General features: G+C 35.3%; 1 protein-coding gene across 1 annotated transcript in view; it reads left to right on the top strand.

Moving 5' to 3' along the window:
• POLN (DNA polymerase nu) overlaps positions 1-25,429 on the top strand; it is an 88,696-nt gene that overhangs the window by 40,346 nt on the left and 22,921 nt on the right. The window contains exons 16-20 of the mRNA XM_042811866.1: positions 358-415; positions 1,925-2,002; positions 2,487-2,601; positions 20,444-20,526; positions 22,865-22,996. Coding sequence (XP_042667800.1) covers positions 358-415; positions 1,925-2,002; positions 2,487-2,601; positions 20,444-20,526; positions 22,865-22,996 — 466 coding nt within the window. The remainder of the gene's footprint in view (positions 1-357; positions 416-1,924; positions 2,003-2,486; positions 2,602-20,443; positions 20,527-22,864; positions 22,997-25,429) is intronic.

The following is a 25,429-nucleotide window of genomic DNA, read 5'->3' as shown; positions in this document are numbered from 1 at the left end:
GTTGTTGTTGTTGTTGTTGTTGTTGTTGTTGTTGTTGTTGTTGTTGTAAATTAGTAATCATTAATACAAATGTTGGTGTTATGTCCTAAGCAAGTAACTCTTCCTTTCAAAATGTAACCATATAGCATTGCAAGCATTAACACAACTGAAACTGAAGAATATTAAAGAATATTAAGGCAAGTGTTTCTTCTTGTTGGTGGGTTTAGAGCTGTGTTCCTACCTGACCTTCACTATGAAAGTATTATGTGAATTATGTAGTAGTCTTCTCTCTGTGTATGTTTCCATGCTTCCTATAAACTGTTCGTAAATATTGCTATAAACTTTCACGTACTAAGCAGTTTTTGTTCTTATTTGTAGAACATTCAAGGTATCTCTAAACATCCAGTGAGAATTAAAAAGAAGCAGTACATAAAAGGTAAACTATGTTAATATAAACATGAAAAGTGAATTTCATCTCCTTATCTTACTGGGTTATTTTATTTTGAGACAGACCAAAAGCTCCAACACAAAAGAGCAGAATGGATTATTGATGTACCTTAACATTTAACAAAATTGCTTTTTGCTCATTCTGCTTGAGAGAAGTTTGCTGTTTCAGTACCGATATGAATAGTCTTAAACATCTAGAATTTTCTTTCCCTGTACAGTCTCACTATTCCTTCTGTTCCAGTTGCAAATTATACGTCTTTTAAACATTCTAGGGGTATTTGTGTGCATTCAGCTCATAAGTTTTTTCCCAAGGAGATGCTAAAGCTTGGGTATTTTAATCAAGCTCACAACTAATCACCAGTGGTTATTCAGATCTGTTGGTTTTGGTAATGGAATTGGATTTAAGGGAGATGATCCAGAGCGTAGAAAAGCATGACCTAAGTGATGAAGTCAAAAAGTCATGTAAGTAGACTCCAATAGGAGAGATTTGCCAGATAAGCTTTCTGAGCACTTATAGCTGGGAATTGTTGTTTGTTGCATAGGTAAGAGCAGGCTTTCCTTTTCACAGCTAGTCTGTCCCTCCAACTGATATAATACAAATCGTAAGACAGGAGACTGTTTAAAAACAGTGTAAAAATTCAACAGTACTTCTATTTTATCTCCCTGGCTTATTTTTATGTTGCTGGGTTTTTAAGTGTTTTTTAAAAGAGTGGGCAGTAGCTGTGTAAATCTGTGGCATAGTGCTTAGCAGTGGCACATAGGCTGCTTTGGAAATAATTAAGTTTGTTAGTGATCTTATGTGCTTCTCAGAAAACATTTGTCTTTCATTCCTATATTGAGGCATTTATTTCCCTCACTTTCATACTATCAGCTGTCAGTAATATCTGATCAGATGAATTATGGTTGTTTGAAATAATTGTTTTTTACACCAAGACAAATAAGTAGTTTCTGAGAATATACTGTTTTAATACAGTGTCAATGTATATTATTGCTTTTTATATTGTAGAGAGCTTAATTCATTAGCACTTGGATGCCTGTATCAGCTGTGTGTTCTTAATATTGTACTCCTTTACCTCCTGTAACTCAGAATTTGTTTCCTAACACATTGAAGCAGCATATAAAAAAAAAAAAAAAAAAAAAAAAAAAAAAAACCACTTTTTATATGTAGATCAGTTCTATAGAACCTTTCTTACTTGCATGTCTCTTTTATTAAGTGACCTCTGAATTATGTTATTTATTGCAATTGCTTGTTAGCTGCAGTTTTGGGAAGGGTTTGGGGGGGAGAAAGGGGAGAAGGAGGAATGAGTGGTAATGCAAGGATAGTGGAGATAAAGATGCTGTACGTGAATGATGAGTAAAATCATTGTCTTGCTGGAAGTTGGTAGGATATTTACGTTGTCATTTGTGTATTTTTGTGTTGGGTGAGGCATTTACAACCTGCTGTGGTTTGCAATGCTATTTTTGGATTGGGATCCACATTTGTCAACTTCCTCTCTAGGAAAAGAGGAGGAAATAGTAACCATTTCCCCACGAGCACTATTTGTTTCAAAGAAAGGATATACGTTTTTAGCAGCAGGTAAGATAACATGTATTATTATTCTCATACATATTAATATTCTCATTAATATTCTCCATTCTGTGATTTTTTCTTCTCATCTTCTTTGCATGGCATTTTATTTTAAAAGGCTATAAAATCCCTCAGCATCAATTAACGTTGTTATATGATGTATGCTCCTTAGTGTGGTTTCGAAGTGGGTTATTTGTAATGCTTGTACGTAGCAACAAAAAGCTAATTAAATGATTTGACACCTGAAGGTAATAATGGAGCCAGGTATTTTGTAATCTGTAGCTGGACTTTTTAAGGATGCACTTTCTACAGCTGTTTGTTTTCCTGCTTTTTAGCGCTTTTTTCTTGTTTTTGGGAAAAAAAAAAAAAAAAAAATTGTTTTGTAGCAGTTAATTTTTATTTTATACATAGTATATAATAGCATATATATATACATTTATACTTTGAATATTTTTATTTTAGAGCAATTGATTTATTCTGACACTTTTTCTAGATTTTTCACAGATTGAATTAAGGATCCTTGCTGACTTATCAGCTGAACCAGAACTGTTGAAACTATTCCAAGAGCCTGAAACCACTGATATATTTACCTCATTGGCTTCTCAGTGGTAAGAGCAAATGTTGCATTTTGGGTTATTTACTGTCCAAAAAAAGAACCTTTTGAACTGTTGTTTTCCTGTGTAGTGATAATAAAAGGCAGTATTCTGCCACAACAGCCACAATATCTATTGTTACTCTAATGCTGTTTTAATGTTGGAAGCTATAAACTTCCTTCTCTTACTGAGCCTTTTTCTCATTGCTGTCTGTTGCTATATGCCACCATATTGTAATTCAGCTGGCTAATTTAAGCCTTGTAACTAAAGCTGGTGCAATATCATATTGTGAAGAGCACGTGTTGGTAAATTTCTCATTGTGTTGTTGTTCATCAATACTTCTTAAAATTCCAGAGAAGCAGTTAACCAGGGTAACTGAAAAATTACAGAACATATTTTCTCAGTAAAAGTAAAAGCGTTTTTAAAACCTGGTTGATTAGAGGAGCAGTATTGGCATCAAGTTACATATATGCAAGAAACAGTCTCTAGAGCCTGTGGGCTTGCTTGGAGCAATTCTGACGGATTCTGTGATACTTTGAGAAAGTGGTACTCCAGTTATCTTAAAAAACAAACAAACAAACAAAAAAACCACCAACAACTTCAATTTCCAGATTATTTACTGATCTTTTCATCATGCAGGCCAAATCATAACCAATCCAAGTAGTGATATATTAGTAACTTATCTGCATGAAGATATTTCTTATTATTGCTTTTATCATAATGATGCCTAAAATCTTAGTTGAGACTGGGATTCACATTGTGCTAAAAAATATGTGAGCGTACAATAAGTGACAGGATAGATCTGAAGAAGCTTACAGTTTGAATGTGCAAGACAGGTGAAGATTCAGTAAGTATGTATTAAAATGCAAGCAGAATGGGATTGTCATGTGTATGTCATGCAATTTCTATATTTCCCTTGCTTCTCGCTCTTAAATTGTTTTCACTGTTTTTGTTGGAAGATTGTTAGCTGAAAAACATGAAAGCAAAAATAGATATGAATTAATCAGTCCTGATTTAGTTAATGCCTGTTCTGCAGTTCCTAAATGTCTCCCCACTGTGGTATTTGATAATATCCTCTGAAGTAGTAAAAATAAACAAAACGGTGATCAAATTATAATTAATTGCTAACATCTATGTACAGTCTGGGACAACACGACTCGAGGTCACAGGTGTCTCAGTGAATATAGCTATAGCAAGATCGCCCATTTGTCTGGAGTCCCTTAGCCTCTGTTGATATTATCATCAATTCCTAGCTCTGACATGATATTATTAGAACCTCGTGATGGAGTTAAATCCTTATTTAGTTTAGAGATATACTGCAAATGTATGCGTGAGGATGAGTCAAATTTTGCCTCCACTCTGGGCACGGCTCCAGAAATACTATTCTATTCAACAACCTCACAGCTCTTGGCATCTGTCAACCTCTTATAGTTTCTACACAGTGACTTTGCATTTGATGAAATATTACAGGCAAATATTTTTATCAGACAGAAGTGTCATAGTGTGTCTACAGAATTATTATATAATGATTCTGCTGACTCTTCCTTTAAACTTCAGGAAGGCTGATACTTGAACTATTGCATCTATTTTGTGACTGTTAATAATTACAGCAGAATGAAAGTTGAGTTCCACCTCTTCTACCCTTGGATGTCTGTTATGTATCTGATGTGTTGATTTCTCGCTATTGAGAACAAAGTATGTCCAGGGTGACCAGCTTCCTGTAGGTGTTCTTTTGTTCTGACAAATTTAATTCCTCTTATTGGGTCACTTCCTACTGAACTCACCTTTGGGTTTTGGGGGTTTGCCCTTAATTTATTTATCATCAGAGAGAAGACACAAGATCAGTTATCTTCCCATGCTTCTTCATCTTTCATAATGCAAATTTTAAACCAGTGGAATGTGACTAGTTGCTAGGGGAATTGTGATATGGTAGAGCAAATTCAAATTTCAGAGAAATGTTGACTGTATGGTTAACAACATATAGTTTTGAAATTTATTTTTTAATTTTTTAATAATTTTCACATATGGACTGAGCAACTGAATACATATAGAGACTTTTTATTTAATACCTAATTTATATATATATAGATACATATCTTTATGTACTTATTCAACCTATGAGAAAAAACAACACTAGATTTAACATGATGATCCTCAAAGACAAAAGCAGTTCAAAGAAACAACTTTCTATCCTTGTTTCAGATGTAGCCACTGCTAGGAAGTTATGAGAACAAAAATATTTACTACGTAATAATTATCTGGTCAACTGAACTTAGTTTTAAAAGTCTGAAGAAACAGAATTCAATAATATTGTGTAACATAATAGCTATACAAACCTATATTGCTTTAAAAACATAATAAATAATGACATTCACATGTTTTTAGGAAAGAAGTCTTGTAGTTCGCATGAAATAACAGCCCTCTACCCCCCAAACCCCATTCGTTGCCATTTAAAGCAAGTTAGGTGAAGGAAGAGCAAAATAAATGAGGAACTTTTTAACTCCTCTTGGTCACCTGACTTGCATTGCATCTTGATCCTGAGGCCTTAAAATCTGTGCAAGGGATACACCAAGTGATATACCAACTATTTTATTCTTTCTGAAGGAATTTGACATTGTTGGTGTTCGTAAATATTTTCTGACACACATCAAAGAACTTGAAACCTTGACAAAAATTCTTTTTCTGAACGAAATGTATAAAGTGAGTTAGTTTCTGAAGTTTCCTCTCAGAAGAAACAGCTATTGTAGATAGTTAATAATAATGTCTAACAACATTCCAGCTTCTGAAAATATATCGGCTGGTATCTCTTCAGGTGTTCTATTTCTAAAAATCCTCAGACTAATAAATCATAGAATGGCTTGGGTTGGAACGGGCCCTGAGGATCATCAAGTTCCAACCCCCCTGCTACAGGCAGGGCCACCAACCTTCAAAGATTCATAAATATGAATATAATAAACACATTTAATAATATAAATAATAAATAAAAACATAAAATAATAAAATAAAAAGCATAAATAATAAATATTATATTACTGGATGATATAAAACCTAAACCACATCCCAGAGTCAAAGATTCATACTATTTTTTCACTTATATATTTTAAGCTTTATGACTTCTGCACCTAAATCTTTCTCTTATTCCTTACCTGTCCTTCAGGATAAAGCCTTCTATCTGAAATACAATCTTTTAATAAACCCATATAGGGCTTTAATAGCATTTGGCAACTGTGGTGGGGAGTTTCTGTAAAGAGGTTAGCTGTGTGAGTTTACAATTTAATTAAGATCTCTTATGTGTAGAAGTTTTCCTGTCTTAATTTTGTTAAGCATGGTCTATCAGGAGTCCATCTGTTTCTGGGACCCTAGAGATGTGTGTGCCTTTGAAAGCTGTTGAATTGATGTTTCTGTTAAACATCTATTCTCATGCCATCTTTACGCTTGTTGACAGTGCAGTCTGGAGATGCAGAAGCATGTGTCAACCCAAACCATGTCTGTGCATCAAGGTAAAAGAATGGATGAATGTACTAACTCAGAGGCTGAAGTTCAGTGTGATGTGCAATACACCTAGCTGAGAAGCAACCTTCTCTTCAAGACGAGACTGTAATCTTGTATTCCTATGGCTAACTTAGCAAGAGCTCATTTCAGAAGTAATGGAGCCTCTGCTGATCTGGAATTCCCTGCAATTTGCTGTAGATGTTGTTTGCTCTAGATAGTAGTTGTTATTTTTAAGTGTCATGTGTTCTATTTAACGTAACTGTTCTGATATTACTCTTCAGATAAAAATTTCAGAGGTTGGTGTTAACTGCTTTCTTTCATGAGCTTGTGGGTAATCTGTTGCTTAGTCTCGTTTTGCTTTTCAGACATGGAAATAATATTCATGGAATTTAATTCCATGGAAACTAAGGAATAAAATAAAGATGTCTGGCCGCATCAATAGGTTTGCTTCTGTTGGTTGTTTTTGTCAGTGCAAAGCCCAGACTTATCTCTGCCTTGTACATCCAGTATATTTTCTATTCTTCTAACAGATGCCTCAGCTTAAACTAAGATGATATCACTAGATTTTAATATTCACTTGTGAATGCTAAGTATTCTTCCTACTCTTATCCTGTCTGTAGTGATTAGAACATGATATTACCTGCATTATCTTATGGGGTTGTATGATGTTGCAGCCTACTTAAAAGTAAGTCTTAAATTCAGTTCAACACCACATGTACAACAACACAAAGAGTGCATTACACTAATGATCTATTGGCTACTGAAATGAGAGTAAAGTTTCAAAGCTTGCCTCTACTTTTGAAAACTCTTGATATAACTCCAGCTGTCTAGAAGATCACCTTGTGCTGCATTGTGATGATGTCCTCTGACAGTGATAGTCCTTTGGAAATGTCAAACTATTACCACAGTGCTGAAGATGATAACTGTCTTGGCAGCTGTCTGACCACCCAAAACTAACTGACATAAGCCATTCAAATGAGAACAAATTCTTGAGTGAAATTTATCTCAATTCTTTAATTTAGCTTTTCCAAAATATATTTTTAAAAAAGTGTTAAAAATGCTGTTAATGGACTTATTTTTAAATAAATTTCAAAGATGGAAGCTGGAAAAAAAAAAAAAAAATTAGATAGTTTCTGTGATAAGGGATTTAGCAGTGGACTTCTATGATCTTGAAGGTCTTTTTTGAATCTAAGTGACTGATTCTGCCAATCTCTTTCGAATTGTTTACTTGTCACTCTTCACAGAAGGCTGGTGTTCCTCTGTCATAGTATATACTGGTATTGGCTGTACTGTATCAAAAGGAGGATCTTGATGTAGCTAAGAACATACTGCATAAATGTGATTTTGTCCTGCTTTTCTGCTTGCATGCTTTTTTAACTGGAGATAGTACTGCTTTAGAGTTCCTATGACTTGAGCAATTTCTTGTCTGCTTCTTGCTGTTTTCAAATATGTGGATAAGTCCTTTTTCCTGCTGCTTCAGAGTTTAGAGAACTGGAGATTCCTCAGAACTGTATGCATCACAGGATAGTGCTGCTTCATCAAATGCAACTACATTATTTACGGCTCTGGAACTTGCTTAGTCATTTTAAGCTTGGAAGTCTCATCACTGTGTTCTGATGCTTTAACATGATATCTCTGATATCTGGAAATCAAACTTACTTCCCATGTTTTAGGTTCCTGAACCTGAAATAGAATGCAAAACCCAGTTGCCAAGTTCACTGTATTGTGCCAAATTGTGCATCTCAAAGGGTGAGCAGAAAAAAAAAAAAAAGGCTACATGCAGACCAAAGCCATCTAAGAGAAGCTAAAGAGAAATTCTAATCTCAGTAGTTTGTTTGAATTTCTCTTGAAAAGCTGAAACTGAATGACAAGGACAGTCAGTCCCATGTGGTCTAAACAAATACCTGAAGATACCTTCCAGATAGATAGCATTCTTTTCAAGTGGCTACAGTGCCTAGCTTTTATGTAATGGCTGGATTCCTAGGGACTTTGGGTGAACTTTTTTTTAACCTTATTATTCAAACCTGTATGTTTGCTTCCAGAAAGTTATGCAGTAAGGTTATACTGTGAAAGAGCACTTCTCCAAACCACGACCCTCTCTTGTTGCAGCTGAGATGCTGTTCACCAAAATTATGAGGCTGAAATAATTAGATTTGTTTAGATGAGAGAAGATATGATTTAGGGAAATAAAAACAAAACTATCAAAAAGCTCTTCAAATATATAAAAAGTTTGTGGCGGAGTTGGCTGGAGTGTGAACAAAGCATAATGAATAAGTATATGCTGTTGCAAGAGGTGTTTCAGTTTGTTAAATAGAGCTTTTAAGTGGTGAAGGTTGATAAATATGAAGATGAGTTAACTATGAAAGCTGTGGAATATTCATCTTGAGGAGGAATGAGTCAATCAGAAAGGTAATTTGAAGAATGAGTGACTTTTCAGTCTCCCTCACAACTGCAATTTTATGACCTTATCCTGAGTGGATTGCTTAAAGAATTCTCTTGAGAAACTGTTGTCTGTGAAGCCCCCTAAGTGAGGAGAGAGAAGTGAGTTGCTGGCCCTCAGTACCTGTGCAAGCGTTTCAAAGTGGTACCCCCTCCACCTCATACTAACAAAATAAAAAAGCAAAAAAGCTATGTGTCAGAGCCAGAGACTATATGTGAATAATGAAGTAATTAGTTTACATCTCCTAGATTGGGTCAGGCATCACGGAAGAGATCATGTGTGCTCAGTAGAGTTCTCTGGTGAACATGTGCACAGTGGAGAGTTTCAAAGCCTACTGAACCTTCAGGAGATGTCTTCCTTGAGTTATACAGAAAATTGAAGGATATTCAGGATTCAGGGGCTGCTTCATGGTGGGAAATGGGTTGGTTCACAGATTTGGATAAAGGCATCCGCATCCATTTCATTTCCATTTTCCACATTCTAGTCTAGATTGTGTAGTTCCTTGTGGAATTGCCAGGTTAGGAGTTGGTCTTTCACTGGGGCTGTGTAGTAGAGAGCTGGTCAAAATATAAGGGCAGGGTTGCTTCTCTGAGATGAGCATCGTCCTTGTGATTGGATCCCTGCTTTATGTTCAAGTCTGTAGAAAATTCTTTATTGAGTCATGCTTTTATCTAGTAAGTTAGTCCCAAGGCACACAGTGGCAGTCATCAACAAGTTACTACAGATGTTTGCAATCATACATCTTTGTTTCTACATAGAAGAGTTTGTCAGAAGTCCTAACGGATTTAGGAAAATGCCTTGCATTAGTTGCATAGGTTGTAACTAACTCATCATTTCTTTGTAGCAAAGGCAGCTAATACCTAAAATAAGAGTAATAAGAGAAATTATTTACCACTAATCATTTTGAAAAAAATCCACTTTTATAGTGTAGTCTTGGGTGGCTGAAGAGTTTTTCATTTACATTATATTATCTGTGTCAGAATCAGAGGAATTTGAACACTTAATTTCAAATAATCTTGGGAACTGCAGGCTGTTAACAAAATGTACTGAATATAAAAGTCCGTTTCCTCAGCTGATGTGTGTGTGGGATGATGGTAATATATAACAAACTGCTTTGGTAAGAGAGGGACATGCTAATTTTGGAAATGACTCAAGAAAAAGCCCATAGAGAAGCAAATCACAGAATTACTTGGGATTACCATACCAGAGAAACAAAAGTCTTCCCTTTTTTCTTAAAAAGGGTAGAGAAGTTCAACCAGATTTGAACAAAAAGAACACAGTACAGGAAGTTGTTTGCTCTGTTTTGTTCTTTAGAGACTGTTTTTCTCTATTAAGGTAAGAAAATTTTATTGAATTACACTCTGCCAAGCAGGGGACTCAAGGAACTGATTCTATCAAATAATGTTAACGTGAGTCCAACTTTTGTGCATTGGCATTTGGTCCATCGGGAACTATGGTGAAATAAGGACTCCTGTTTTTCCAGCCACTTGGAAATTCAAGGCATAGAGCGACAACAGTTCTATCTGTTGATGCCCTGCCGGGTTGTGAACAATGCAGGAAATAAGCAAAGAGACTTTGGATATTTCTGAAATGAATCAAAATAAGTCATTTTAGGCTGAAATACACAAAAAGATAGTGTGCTGGATCTGCTTGAAAAAGATTAAATTGAGCATGTGGCTCAGCCAGTACTGATTCACTGAACGTCTGGAGGTCAGCGCTACCTGCTGGATGACTCTAAGGGTTAACTTCTTCCTTTAGCATTGGATTACTCAGTTTTGTAACAATGTTATTATTTTTAATTAGTTTCAAGGCTTCTGTTCTGACTCCTTTATTGAAATATTGAATAATCTGAAGAAACCATTGTTGCAGTATTTTTAACTGAGTAATTAATATCCATTGCCTTATTGTTTGTTTCACTTCTGCTGAATATAAAAAAAAATCTCATTTTGTATAATGTATTTTTTCTTTTTTTATTCAGTGTAATGAGAGTGGAATTAAGAATTTGTTCTGTGTGCGCAATTCAGAGATGCACATAAATTCAATTTAAATGGGAAGGCATGCATTCCAAATCAAATCATATTCAGGATCAGGTGTGCTGTGGCCCAATGTCTACCCGTTGAGATACCATTTACTATGAAGCTGGTGTTTAACAGTGGCTTAGATTTTAAATCAGTTGTGAATGAGCCTGTACTGTTTGCAGCTCCTGCAGCTGTAGTACTTCACTGCAGCATGAGTGGCACTGTTTAACTAAACAGTTTTAGTCAGCAAAGCTAGTTTTTTTTTTTTCCTTTAAGCTAGCTCTGAAATCTGTGCCACAACACAGTTTGAGGTCTGCTGGTATTTTGGTCAAGTAATATGAGTTAATTTTGGTCGTGAAATAGGGTTAGCATTATGGTGAATTAAACAAATAATGATGCGAGAGGCTGCCTTTATTTAAATTTAATGAATGTTTCTGGTTGTTGTCACTCAGTGACCAATTCAGCAGTGCAGATACCATCATAGCTGTAGCTCTAGACCAGAGACTTATTGGACACAATTACTGTCTTAGTGTGGGCCATGGATTATTTCCACCAGGCTGTTGAATTCCAGTGCCATGTGTAAGTGGTAAGAGTTTTAAGGTATGGATGTGTGATGTTTTCTAATTAACCTCACTGCTTCAGGAGATGAATGGTAATTTTAATTGATTTAGTCAGTGCCTCATACAATGGCCTCATTTCATACAGTTTGAGTATTTTGTCTATTCAACATTCCAATAAACTATTTCCATACCTGTTTCAAATTAATTTGAAATTTAGTTAAAATTAAAGTTTCTTGAACATGATAACCAAATGAAGTTAACTACCTTGGATAAAATATCAGCAGCACACTTCACAGCAAAACTAACATTGCCTTGTTGTTATTGGAAGTAATCCACTTGTTATGTATTGAAACTATATTTGCCTTTCCACTGCCAAATCGTGTTGTTTCCTCATCATCTCATGATCTAATACTACATCTTTTCCTCTGTTCCTACTTGCTCAGCCCCTACTTCATGCAAAAATATATGCTTTAATAATTCTTTTTTATTGGAGAAGAGCAGTAGTCTTTTTTTTCGTTCTTCAGTCTCCATGAGAGGATATTTCTCCAGCTGTGTGGGGATAGATTTGCAATTCCTAAAATCTAGAGTGGGTGAAATAGTCAGTGTTCTAATTTTGTTCCTATATGACGTGTTGGGCATCAGTTTGTTGTGAGTAGCTTGAAACACAAGCTCCATGTTCTCTGCATACTTCATTTCACTTTCTGTTTTCTGTGCTAATATTCTTTGGTTGGGATTAGTCAGTCTCCTATCTACTTGAAAACATTGTGATATCAGCTGTAACTGAATCCTCAATTTATGTCTCCAGTGTTGGCACAGGGGACAGGAATATCATTAATGATGAAGTTGATTACTTTCACCTAGATTTTTGTGACAGTAACAGATTAAATCATTGTTCTGGATAATTGTCATCATTTAAAATCAAGCTTGTTTGCATTAGGCAAAACGCATTAGTTCTAGATTGAGATTTTCTTTCTTCTTACAATAGACATCACTTGTGAAAATGTTCATTAATGAATAATTGGGGTAACTGTTATATTTTTACAAAATAAATCGCAGTCAAAAGATTTTGACAGGAAACTCTTAGAAACTTGTGTTTGCAAATATAATGTTCACAATAGCAGAAATGTTTGTTTTGCCTTTGCGTTAAGCAGAGCAGCCTCCACAGATTAGAGTATAAATATATGTGTATATATTCTATTGATATATAGGTGCTTAATCTAGATTTTGGCCTCTGGTGTTGCAATACATGTTTTTCAGAAAGCATTGATGCAGTGATTTCATTTGCTGATGCTTCACTCATTCCAGTGTCCGTTCTTTCCACCCATGACCCCTTGACCTTGGAATTCAGTAACAGGGAAGAGGTTCAGTTTGCCTTCTCAAATCAGCATTTTAAAACATTGTAGGTTCTGAATTAAACAGCTCATGGGTGTTGATGTTGAATATTCTCACAGTTTTACTTTTGCAGCAAAGTATTTATGTTTTGAAAGCTGACTTTGCAGTAGTTAATATTAATGTAATTTAACACTCTATTTGCTTTACACTCTGACAGATTGTCTGTATGGTAACTTATTTTACCTTATAGTATACAGTTCCTTGTAGAAGTGCAGCTGTGACATTTGTTTAGGCTGACAGTTAGTAAGGGAGAGGCAACTGTCTGTAAGAAGCATAATAGTTTTGGGAAGCATTTTGGTTTTAGAGTTATACAACTGCTTTAAATAAACCAGGTTGTTAACTGCAAGCTTAGCCAGGCAGCTTAATTTTATTTTAGATCAGAAGCTTAATATTATTCCACCTCAGATGTTTTCTTAAAATTCTAGATAAACTAAAAAAAGTTTGAGAATTTTAATCAATGCAACTAAAACATCAGCTGGCGAAAAACAAGCCCTGTAATGTTGTACAGTTCTCAGTTGTTTCACTGTTTGACAGTGCTTTTCTGATTTTGTAAAGAAATTTCTTGTGTATAGTTATCTTCAAGTAGTCATTTTTATCATGAAGTATTTATTTCATTTAACTCAATTAACTTGAGTCTCAATGTAAATCCTGACGAAATTAAGAATGTAAAGGCAGGTATTGCAAATCCACACTATTTTCAAAATATTTTGAGGTGTTACAGCACATTTTGACACAATTTATAAACAGGATTGAACGCCACAATAGTAATTAGATTTACATTGAATCTTTTGGAGTATAGAAATAATGAAACAATGGATGCATTTTGTTAAATGGTACTGTGAATATGATTAGTAGGTGCCAAGGAAGTCAAGTAAAGATTGTGGAAAACAGAGGAACATCATGTTATATCAACTTTGAGAACTGAGAGTCCATCTTGTCTGGAAACTTTTTCTTAGGCCAAGGTCAAACATCTCTATGCAGAAGTTAAGACCTCCTTGCTTTTGAAACATAGAATTTCATGTCCACTGATTGTTGTAAAACAAACAAAACGACTCTTCAGTATTAACTTTGCTTTTAATTAAATATAATCACATTTAATGTAATGTATTAAATATGATTACATTTAATAAGCATAATAGAAAATTAAGTTGTGAGATATGTTTTCAGTGAAGAGATATTTTGTTCAGAATCTCATCCTTCTCTGCAAAAGATCCTCATTATCTTTTCTTTCTCTTTTGAGTGCCCTCAAAATATTTGGATGTCTGTATCTTTCTTCTTAACTGCATAGAGGCAGTTTGATCGAATGTGATCTTCCCTTTTCCTCAGCTTGTTTTTTCTGAGCAACATGCACATTGCTGATGGTTTGATATGGCGACTGACAGAAGTTATATCACCGTTTGGTTATGTGCAGAGAACTTTCTTCTCATATTTATCTTAGGTTGCTCTGAAGATCCATCTATTTCTTTATAAGGTTTTGAGACTCTTCACTAAACCAGGATTAGTAATTATTTGATACACTGCTGCAACTACCCATGTCATCTCAACATGTCTTCCATTCCTATTTGAAGCTTCTTTCAGAAAGGCGTGAAAAGTGAAGAACAAACTCTCAGACCATTAATTCCTTGATTTGTAGTTTAAAACAAGTGGTCATCTTGGCTTGTGTAGCTCTCTTAAGCTGTTTAAATTTATTTATTCATTACTGATGGCCATCATCACTGATGTTCACAGTTGCACCTGATGGTGGGTATTAGTTAGCCTGACTCTTCTATTCTCTACTTCCAAAGCTGAAGACCCCAAGTTGAGTTTTGTCTAGTTGCTTAGTTCTTTCACCAATCACATGGCTCAGAAATAAACATCACCTGTCAGGGTAACTCACTGTGTGAGAGAAATACAAATCTGACAGAAAAGCACTTTTATGCAGGAGAGAAGGGGTGAAGGGTTCAGAGGAGTGTGTCCTCTTTGATGCTCTTCCATTGATATCAAACACTTCCTGTTCTGAGGTCCAGAATTGTTTTGTTTTGTTTTTAAGAGAAATTTCTGTGACTTTTTTTTTTTTTTAAGAGCATTCAGAAATGCTCTTTAATTTATCTTTTCAATGTCAAGTATATGGGAGATCAGTATGCAGGTAAATATCTTAGTAAAGATAATGGATCAGTTTACCCCCATGTGAATCCTTCAAAAATTGTTACTGATGACAGGTACAATTTATGACATGTCCTTGTTGCAATCTCTGTATCTGGGCCCCTTTAAAGATACTTTAAAGTGTAGCAGCAGGAGACTCCTGGCCCATGGAGAAAACTGCAAAGATATGTCTTCATCACCTGTAGTGAGCTTGAAAGCTAGATATCCTGTTCTGCAGAAGGCTTAGGGTGAATGAAATAAATCTTCATGCAATGGAGTACAGAGGGCTACTCAGACAAAATAAATTATTTTATAATGAATCACTGGAACGATTTGAAAAATTGTAAAGCGCCTTTGGAATCTTGAAAAAGAGCTTTATAGGAGTTGTAAAGCTTTTCCTCCTGCTAAAAGAGCATAATAAAAATTTAAGATGCATTTTGATGGGGTGGCATACAAAGAGGAAAAGAAGTACAATGACAAAGATGTGGTATAGAAAAGATGATATCAAGCTGACAGTAGTTCAGTCGTTCTGTCGAAGATGTTGAACACAGTTATCCAAGGTGAAAGCTTTTTATTAAAAAAAAATAAGCAAAACTGAGTGAAATAAAATATGAAGTGTTGAAAAATGACACTCATTTAGGAATTGATCAGTTTCTTTTAATCAGTGTATACTTAGGTTATATCAGAAGCATCTTCCTTTGTGTTACCTGCTGTTTCCCTTTTGAAAAGATGGAAGTCTGCATTTCAGAAGCTTCTTTCCTATTTTAGAAAGTATCTTACCTTTCCATCCTTTATTGGCCTGAATAGACAGGAGGTACCAAATCCAGACTATGTAGAGGGTGTGGTAGGACAGTCTAGCTGAGACTGGTAATGTTCCATTTATGTTCAAACTGATATGGTGCCTAGCATTATTGTGTTGCAAGAGAAAGACTGTCCATTTCTCTGGCCTAACTGCAAGTTAGAACCTTCAACATATTCAGTGTCATGATGTAGTGGTCAGAGTTGATGGTTTGTCTAGGTTCCAGGAAATCCAGAAAGCTTAACCCTTTCCTATCCTGAAAGATAGTGCAAGTCACTCTAGCCACTGAGGACTGTCTTGAACTTTTCTTTGATGGTAAATGCACTTGTTGCCACTGTGTACACTGCCATTTTGACTCTGGCTTGTAGTGGTGACACCATTTCTTGTCACCAGTAATGATACAGACTGGGAATCTGTCACTTTCAGCCTTGTAATGGTTCAAAAACTCCTGAGAAGCTTGCTTGTGGTGTTTTCTGTTCCTGTGTGAGCATTTGTGGGGTTCACCTGGTGCAAACTTTGTATTATTCCAATATTGCCATCCTCATTTCCAGTGAATCAAAGCCAATATTCAGCTCTATACGCAGTTCCATGTTTGTATTCTGCCACTTCACACAGATGAGCTCATTGAGACTCTTCATTTTGTGGTGCAGCAGCTGTGCATGGCCATCTGAAACAGGCTTGTCTTTCACATCATTAGTGCCACTGCTGAAATACACCATTCTGTTTCCTTATCCTCACGTCTGCTGTTTGGTCTCTATTCAGCAAGAGTCAATGAATGTGAATGGATGCAATTTTTTCCATATCAAGGAGCACACCTCTGCTTCGTATGCGCTTCAGTGTCAGCTGCCATTTTGTCAGACTGCTCCTCTGCTGCCATCTGTAACACAGCAACAACATGTAATGGAATATCAAAAGGAAGGTTCAACTTCTGCTGCCATTCCATCAATACCTGCCTTTGACATTGTGGGCCAACATAAAATAGGGCACATTGCTTTTGGAGCAGCCCTTATATCTACATACAGTGTAAAGGAGCTTAACTGCATAAAAATTATTCCAAGATCTCTTCCATGCACTACTTTTAAAATATTTGAGGCAACTTATGCCTGATCCTTGTCATTTTTTTTTTTCCATTAATCATGGAATAGGGGCTTTCAAAAAGCTTGCTTATTCTTGCACGTTACATTAGTGGTAAGCACGCTAAGTTATAGCGTATCAGTCTCTTCTATGTGTTTAGAATACTCAGATAACATTTTACTGTATATGCTGCCTGCCTTATAATAAGGCCAATGTCACCTAAAAACTCTAAGCTTTCAGACTTTACCTCCCACATAATATATCTAGTGGTGATTCTACTGTAAAACTGAGCCTTTCTAAAGCTTGCGCTTGTCACTAATTATGTAAATCATCTGCACCGGTTTCATTTGCCAACACAGAGTTCTAAGCACAATCTTACAAAATATATAGCCCCGTTTTAGTAGCAACTGGTGATTAAAAATGGCAGATTTATGCGCTTCACTGAAGACTTAAACATAGAAAAGTGCAAAATACCCAAGAAAATGTAGACCAGTCAGATGAATGAAGATGTATTTGTTTGTATATTCACTCATTTATTGGATGTTAATGGCTGTGTATAAAATGAATTTAACGGCACTCCATCTCATTTCCCACATCAACAACTCCCAGTTAGGACTTGAATTAGTTGGCAGATGCAGGACAGCAGCCAAGAGCCTTGTGGCTATTATGACTGCAAGGTAATGCAGATCAAGGCAATGTGTGTCTGCCAGATATTGTGTTTGAGAAGTTAGTTCTTCCTTTTCCTGCACATAAACAGACGACTTCGTCACCACACAATGTTTCTCAGAAGTACTGAAACATTTTGTTACAGTCTTTCGAGACCGATTTCCTTCTGTATCTACCTGTTCTCAAAACTATTTTTTAATTCAGCACTGTTTTCTTACATTAGATAGCTTCCTTAGCTTTAAAATCTCATTAAAAATGAGATGATAATGTTTCCTTCTCAATACTGTGGTATTCTATGATGACTCTAAAACCAAAATGAAGTTTTAACTTGAAATAGGTTTTAACAGAAGCCTTTTTAACAAATTAATTCATTATCATAAAAAATTTATTTGCAGAGGAAACAATCTGAAGAAGAAAGCCCTATGATGGTTTCTAGCATGGGCACATTTATGAGAAACTGCCCCTCACCCTATGCCATTTTATTATTGGAAAGAGTAGTTTCCACCCCAAGCTGAAAGAATGGCACTGTGTTGCAAAGGGATTTGAGCATCCTAGCTAGAAATAGATCAGAGTTGACATAAACAGAAGAAAGCATTTTGTTATTAGAATAAACATGTATAGTTCTGATTAATGACTTCTATTTGCTCAAGCGCTTGTGATTTATAACACAATTTCTTTTATCATCTTTTGTTATTCGGGATTCTTGAGTGAGATACATACATTTGCAGATATGCAGTGTGCTACCTTTTGTGCCTTTCCGCTGAACGCTCACATTTCCCACTCTGATACACTTGGATGTGTTGACTGATCATTTTGGTTTTAGCATTATATTAAAAGAAATACTTGCCATAAAGCTCTAAAATATTAGTTGCTTCTCATATATTTCTTGGATAACTCGAAGGTCAGAAAATGTAGAGTGGTTGTTGTGTTTGCCATAATCACATGATGCATGTACATCTGCACCATTAAATGTCTTGGACAAATATTTAATATAACTGCTTACAATCAAAGCATAGGATCCTTCTCCTGACTGCCTATTACAATTACAGCAGTGTTTTCTTGATCGGCCCCTTCAAGCTGGGGTTTGTATAATGCAAAAGCAACCTTAATAATCCTATAATAGGGTATCTTGCGTCATCAAGTTCTGATGTCTTCTACTTTGATCTTCTCTAGAACTTCCAGTCCTACCCAGCAGGACTTTTCAGTAAGACTCAGTAAGCTTCAGTCTTGCTTTCTCAATAGAATGACCCGAGAAGTCTGTATCTGCCTCTACAGATCTCCATAACTTTTTTTACCTGCTATGTTCTTGAAGTTAAAACTCTTCTTTTTCGTAGAGGTCAGCAGCCAACTTACCCTCTGCTCACCCCTTGGCTCTCAATTGCCTCTAGCCTCAGACTTAAGCGAATCTGCAAGTAAGTTCTATTGCTGTAATCCTATCTCTTTACTTTACCAGGCATCTAGTATGAATTATGCAGTGTGAGGAAAACAGAGCTAGATGTTGTACTGTTTCCCAAGTTTAAATACAGTGTTCTGGGGTAAGATCTGCTCTTTTTTCTGGGAAATTCTATCAGATTATATTTCCTCTCGTTCTGGATAGGTGTTTTCTCAAGAATATGTGTGGCTTTCTGCCAGATCCTTCAGGAAATTCCTGCAGACTTTCTGGCAGGGGTTACTTCAGGAAATCTTTGATGATGTCTGGTTTCCTAATTCAGCACATATTAGTTCCAACTGCCACTCTATAACCTTAATCAGGTACATTTGGGAATTTCATCCCATTTTATTCATAGGAGCCATGATGACCTTTTGACCTGGCACAACAGAGAAAATAAATTATGAGAGCCTCCACGTACAGAAATGATTGACTTAATGTGGGAATGATCTTCAGATTAAAGATGCTCTTCATGTTTCTCAGCTTAAAAATGAACAGAGAAAAATTCATATCCTTGAAGCAATTATACTGTTCAAAATGACTGTGAACTTTTGTAAAACCAGACTGTCTATTTACCCTATAAAGATCTGAAATCGTTTCTGATTTTCTTCTTCGAAATACATGTATTTCAAACAGGACTCTTAACATTGATTGCACCCAAAGTCTTCTTGTCTGTCTTTCACTGTCTAATTATATGAGCACTTTTCATAGGCTAGGCTAAAACCAGTGTGTGAGCCAACCATGCACAGTTCTGTGGCTCTGTTGATTTGCTAGGTGTTTAAGCATCGTAATGCCAGTAAAAGACTCTAAGGATGTATACAGAAATACGACTTTTTTTTAAGCTTGTCAAACAAAACCTTCACAATGAAGAGTATTCCATAACAAAATGCTTTAATGACTAAGTATACCAAACTGATTCTTAAAATGCGATTGAATCATCATCAATGGACCCATGAGAAAACTTTTTCACAAGCTGTTCATATAGCATCAAGCATCTCTGATGGCAGTCCATCTTTAACTTCCCAAAATAGTTCATGTAGGTACTTATATTCAAAGTGTGAGCCAATTAGGTAGAGATTTCTTCCAATAGGCTTCTATTTCAGCCATATTACCAGTATACTTCAGTGCTCTAAATGGCCAGTAATGTCCTGAAGCTATATTTAGATAAGAGAAAGCAAAGATAACACATAATTGGTGATTGCAGAGTCCTAGCTTTTAATTTACAAATTACTAAATCCATTAGCCCTTTTATAGGACAGTCTACATCCTTGGTGTGTGAATGAGAAGCAGAAAGGATAGTGCTTGTTGCAAGCAAACTAGTTACAGTTTTTGCTCCTGCTGCTGTTTTATGAGATATCTCCATTTCAGAGCTCTTTAAAACATACAAGAGATTCAGTGCGTGCTTTTATCAGCAATTATTCTTGATGAAGGCTCAGATATTCTTACTAATGAAGCATTTATATAACATTTGTTTAATTAAGCTTGAGGTCAAACTTTTCTTGGTGTTTCTGTATACTTTGTGTCTTGAACAATGCTGATGCTGGGAAGGTTTAACTTTTCTCATGGGTCAGTACTGGATCTTCTTCATCCTAAGTAACTAATAATATAGTAGAAGGGATTTTCTTAGTCAAGGATTTGATTTAAAAAAATCAAACAGAAAACAAGGTAAGGATTAAAGAACTGCATTTTCTGAGGTCTGTCACCACCAAAATTCATAAACAAGCTGTGTGTTCATTGTGCCTAAGATAAAAGCTCCTAAATTCTTCTGTTTATGTCTTGTTAATCTGTAGTTAAATATGTTTCTGTGAGGATAAAAATGTGAATTGATTTTAACTGAAAATGTATTATTTTTGTTTGTTTGTTTAGGAAGGGCATTCCAAGTGAACAAGTGAAACAAACTGATAGAGAGCAAGCAAAGCGTATCGTTTACTCAGTGGTTTATGGAGCAGGTAGGCATTCTTATAAAATAAATTGCTACAGTATGTTCATACCATCTATGTAACTTATGCAAATATACCAAATGTCTGAAGATGAGTTAAATTTTGCCAGTGTATTATATTTTGATTTTTGTTAAGTATTGTTAAGTAATTAAAATTGTCAAATTAATATACCTGCATTGACCTATATAAAAATTACACAGATGTCAGGTTTATTTGCTGCTGATGTAAGGGATGCACTTGTCTTCATCTAAAATAGGCATAATTTTTAGGAAACTTTATTTTCTGTTGATATTTACAAAGAGATGAGAACAGGCCTAATTAAATGAGAAGAACTCAGATACTGTCTCTAACTCAGATACTGACTCAAGATGCATTCTTACAGCCACGGAATGGTAAGGCTGGAAAGGACCTCTGGAGGAGATTGCTGGTATTATGCTTACTGCAGTCAGTGGAAGTCTACTATTTCACGTAGTGATTTTTTTTGGTTTGTGCTTTCTTAGCTTTACATTGCTCTTGGTTCGTATTTTTAAAATCTTTCCTATAATCTTGGAGGACAGAAAACACTATAATACAGAAAAGTTTTACTAGGTATAGGAGTTGGTACCTTAATTAATATACCATCTATTGAGAGATAGAGCAGAATTTCAGACATTTTGCCCAATGTGGAGCAGTTATATTCATCTGTTTATGCCTCAGTCATCCTGTGAAACTACAGAAAAGGCAACTTAAACATCTATGAAAGAAAGAATCGCTTCTCTTCAGTGGCACTAGTCCTGTGTTCTAGTCTTGTCTTATACAGAGCACAGAGGCATGTCAAAGTGTTTAAATGAAAAACAGAGAAGCTGGTTGGAAGTGTGATATGATTTTATAGAGCGGAAGATGCTAGAACACATAAGCTATTAGTAACAGTTTCCCTGGCACGGATAACTCAAGGGGAGTGCTCAAGGAAGCTTCAGCCCACTCCTGGGAGTTGCTTAGCATGGCCTGTGCTCCCACATGGTGAAATACGGTCTTAAGTGGCTGTAGAGTCTTCTCTTTTTGCTTTCCAGGAATTGCATTTTGCTGGAACTTCTCAAACTCCCTTGTTGTTGTTGTAGTTTAATTTTCCTTCTCTTGTATGTAATTCTTTGTTCTGTATAGCAAGTAGTTCTTTAGAAGGGTAACATGGACAAATACAGATGTTGCAGTTCTCCAAGAAAGCCTCAGCACTCTTCTAGCCATTAACAACACGTGCTTTTGCAGATAGATTTGTCATTTTCTGACCAAGAAATTAAAAACAAGTTATTTTGATGTAAAATAGATTCCCAGGCCAATAACAGGTCAGCTAGGAGTCATCTGAGATGTGAATTTCTTGTTCTAGCACCTTGTCTGGACTGGTGTTCCTGTCGCTCAGTGCAGATCCCAGCATGACAGAACAAAATGCTACATTATTCTGTATTCAGAAGTCTGAAATGCATATCAGACTGACAGGGATGGCATTTAGGTGGCTGAAATTCTTTCTCTTTAAGAACGCTGGATAATTTTTCTTGACAGTATTATCATGACAGTAACTGTTCTATGCTTTTAGTGCCTTGAAACTTTACCTCTCAGCTTATGTTGTTTCCAGACTCAGTGTTGGTTTTGTGATGCTGTGCAGACAAATATATCCGTCTTTCAAACTTTGTATGACTAAAGTTGATGTGTCTGTTATTTTTAATGAAAATATTTAATTTATAAATGTATTTAAACTGAAACTCTTAGATAATACTTTTGTACTGTGAAAAAATGTCTTTGGTATAATATTATATGTTTGCAATATATGTAATAATATATATTATGCATCTATATCTTATCCAAAATGCAGTACTCCTTTCCATCTCTGCTGAAACAATTTTCTATTCTGCATTTCTTTTCCATCCCTTTCATCTCACAACTTGGATTTAGATTTCTGTAGACATTGAGGAGTCCAAGACTGTTTGAAATCTGTGGGATTAAAACTTTTAGCTGTATTTTTAAAATCAGGCCACCTGGTCTGATTACTTCTGCTGTTAGGTTTTTTTTATGAATTCTACACCATACCCAAAGCTTCTGGCTAAACTCAGCTAGCCATACCTCCATATTTTTTTTACGTAATTTGTAGGTTCTATATCTTCTCCTTAGAGTCTGCAGATTTCAACTTCAACAAAACATTCAAGCTCAAGGATAATGTTTGCATCATTGAAATATGATTATGGATATCAGATCCATCCTCTTTCATAGAGATGGGCATATTTACCAATTTCAGTAATTGTGAACGTAACAGTTTTATTGTCTGTAATGGATTTCTGTTCTTTTTTTTTTTTTTTTTTTTTTTTTTTTTTGTGTACAGGTAGAGAACGTCTTGCAGAATGTTTGGGAATTACTCCTCTTGAAGCTAGTTGCTTTATAGAGAGTTTTATGCAAAAATACAAGAAAGTACATGAATTTACCAAGAAAACCATTGGACAATGCCAAAATAAAGGTAATCCAAATTGACAACCATTATTTTTTTAATTACTCATTGTGTCACAACGATGAAGACAGAGATTCAGCTTAATCTAAATTCACATAATTACAGAACAAGAGATAATATGTAATATCATCTCTTGGTGAGTCAGGTATTTTTTCTCTTTTACTCCTGAGACAAATTGGTTGGCAGCTTCTCTGCCTTTCCTAAGAAAGATGCTAGCAAAGTAATATTTCTGTTCTCAGTCTGAACTCTACTTAATGTCAAGCTATACTACATCATTTCAACATAAAATGTACTCCAACACAAATCCAGGGAATATTTTACTTAATAAATATGTTACATCACTGCTGAAACACGGAAGTTCAGCCATTTAGTCAAAGAACCAGTTTACAGAAACAATTTTTAAATACGTGTTTCTTTGTCACAGTAGTCAGACTTTCAAGCTCAGGTGGTATCTGTGATGACAGATGTGTGCAGAGTGCTTCTTGAAGCCAGCAGCTGCAAAGTCTTTTAGCATTGAATTTGTTGTTAGTCTACATATTCATTTACATTTAGAGAATCCTAGGAGTGCAGCAATTAGAGAAGAGAAAGAACAGCTGCTAGAAATATTTTTAAAGTTTACTAGAAGAACTGTCAAGATGGATTTCTTAGTACACTGTGTGGTACAGTGTGGTGTACTAAGAATACTGTAGAAATAAATCGTAAATTTGCCATATAATATTGCCTATAATTATTGAGGTGAACATGATGGTAGTTACAAGTAACTGATTCAGACTTCTTTGTAATGTTTAGACCTTAAAATTCTATGGGGAGCATGAGCTTTCATTGTGTCATGGAATTACATTCCTTCATTCATTAACATTGCTGAAGAAAACATAGGTTTTCAGGAGCTTTCCTTTAGGGAATGAAGCTCAACAAAATATGTATTGTAAAATTTTACGCAATTATGATGTATTTGTTTTGATTTACTTAAAATAGCATTGTTTTCTTCTCTTAAAAGTAAATGAGTTTCCGTAATCAAGATTCTGTGCTCAAGAATGTTTGTTGTGCTGAGTAGACAAGTGTCATAACTAATGTCCTTGATTGTGGTTAAAACATAGTACACACCTGTTTAATTAGTACTCCTCTCACTCTGAACTGTTTATTTCAGTTATATAAGCTCAAAAATTTTTGCAGCAGGCAAACATTCTTTAGTACTTTTCTTGTTCATCCATCTCAGATTAAAAAACTCTTCCAACCTAGAGAGCTCATTTTTACTTATCTGCTGTTCAAAGATGAATGGCATCTGACCAACTAATTTTATTTAGGTTTTACAAATGTTCAGTACTTAATTTACCATAAACATACTATAGAGAAATAGGATTATTACATTAAATCTATTTCTCATTGAGTGTTTAGTGTTTTAAAAATTCTTGCTTCTTACTGTTCTTTGCAGAAAGTCTTAGTTAAATTAGGAAGACTGATTTGCCAGAGAACATCCCAACCTCCGGATAGTTCAGTTCCCTGTTCTAAAAATTGAACTTTTCATGTTCATGCTGTTGGTAATATAGAACTTAACAGAAAGCTTTATTAGTTCAGCAGAGCTATTTTCATTACCCTGTGCATAATATTGGGTTTGTGTTGTACATAGTACAAAAACACAATTTCAACAAAACACAGAACTCTGTGTTTTGAGAGCTTTTATTGCGCATGAGATCAAATTATGGTGTGCAGTCTGAGCTCCAGTGGTATCCAGTGATGGCCTATGGGTAGTCAGGGTGATCAGAAGTGTAACAGAAAACCTTTTTTTAGGACAAGGCTTAGTTTTGGGAGAAAAGTAAAGCAAGACTTTACAAGTGTTTTCTGGACAGGAGGATCATGGGATCTCTCTTTCTCTCTCTGTTCCTCTCAATTGTCCTCCAAAAAAATCCAGCGATGATGGCAAAATACTTCATTAGGCTAAAAATAAATGTTTAACTATTTTAATGTGTTTCATTTAAACTACTTACTTAACTAGAGGTAAGAAAGTTTGGTTGTGGAAGGGACATGAAACTATTGCATTAAGAAAATCGGGGGAAAAAAAATTCTCCAAAAATGATTGGACAATTTTGGGAATGATTCATTAGTGATTTAATTGCTGTGCAAACTGATTTTTTTGCTATTCCCAAGTAAACTATTCATTGCATGGAAAGCTCTAATTATGGCTACTAATAGATAGCTAATTCTGCTAGGTATTTATAGTTTCATCTCCCACAGAGAGTTTGCTATTTTACCAGCATATTAGCAGATAATCCTAATGAAAATACAGCTTTAATGAACATAAATTTTTATTGTATAACATGTATCAATTCTCTGAATAAAATAATTCTGAGGTTAACAATGCAGTAAGCTGTGAATACTTTCAGAGGGCAAATTATCTCAAGGAGCACAATTACAAAAAATCTGCATTATCTTCAAAAATAATTT

Source organism: Centrocercus urophasianus, unplaced genomic scaffold (genome assembly GCF_019232065.1).
Source record: "Centrocercus urophasianus isolate 14NV4802_14NV808 unplaced genomic scaffold, USGS_Curo_1.0 seq_13, whole genome shotgun sequence".
Classification (NCBI taxonomy): Eukaryota; Metazoa; Chordata; class Aves; order Galliformes; family Phasianidae; genus Centrocercus; species Centrocercus urophasianus.
This window is presented reverse-complemented; position numbering and strand designations above follow the sequence as displayed.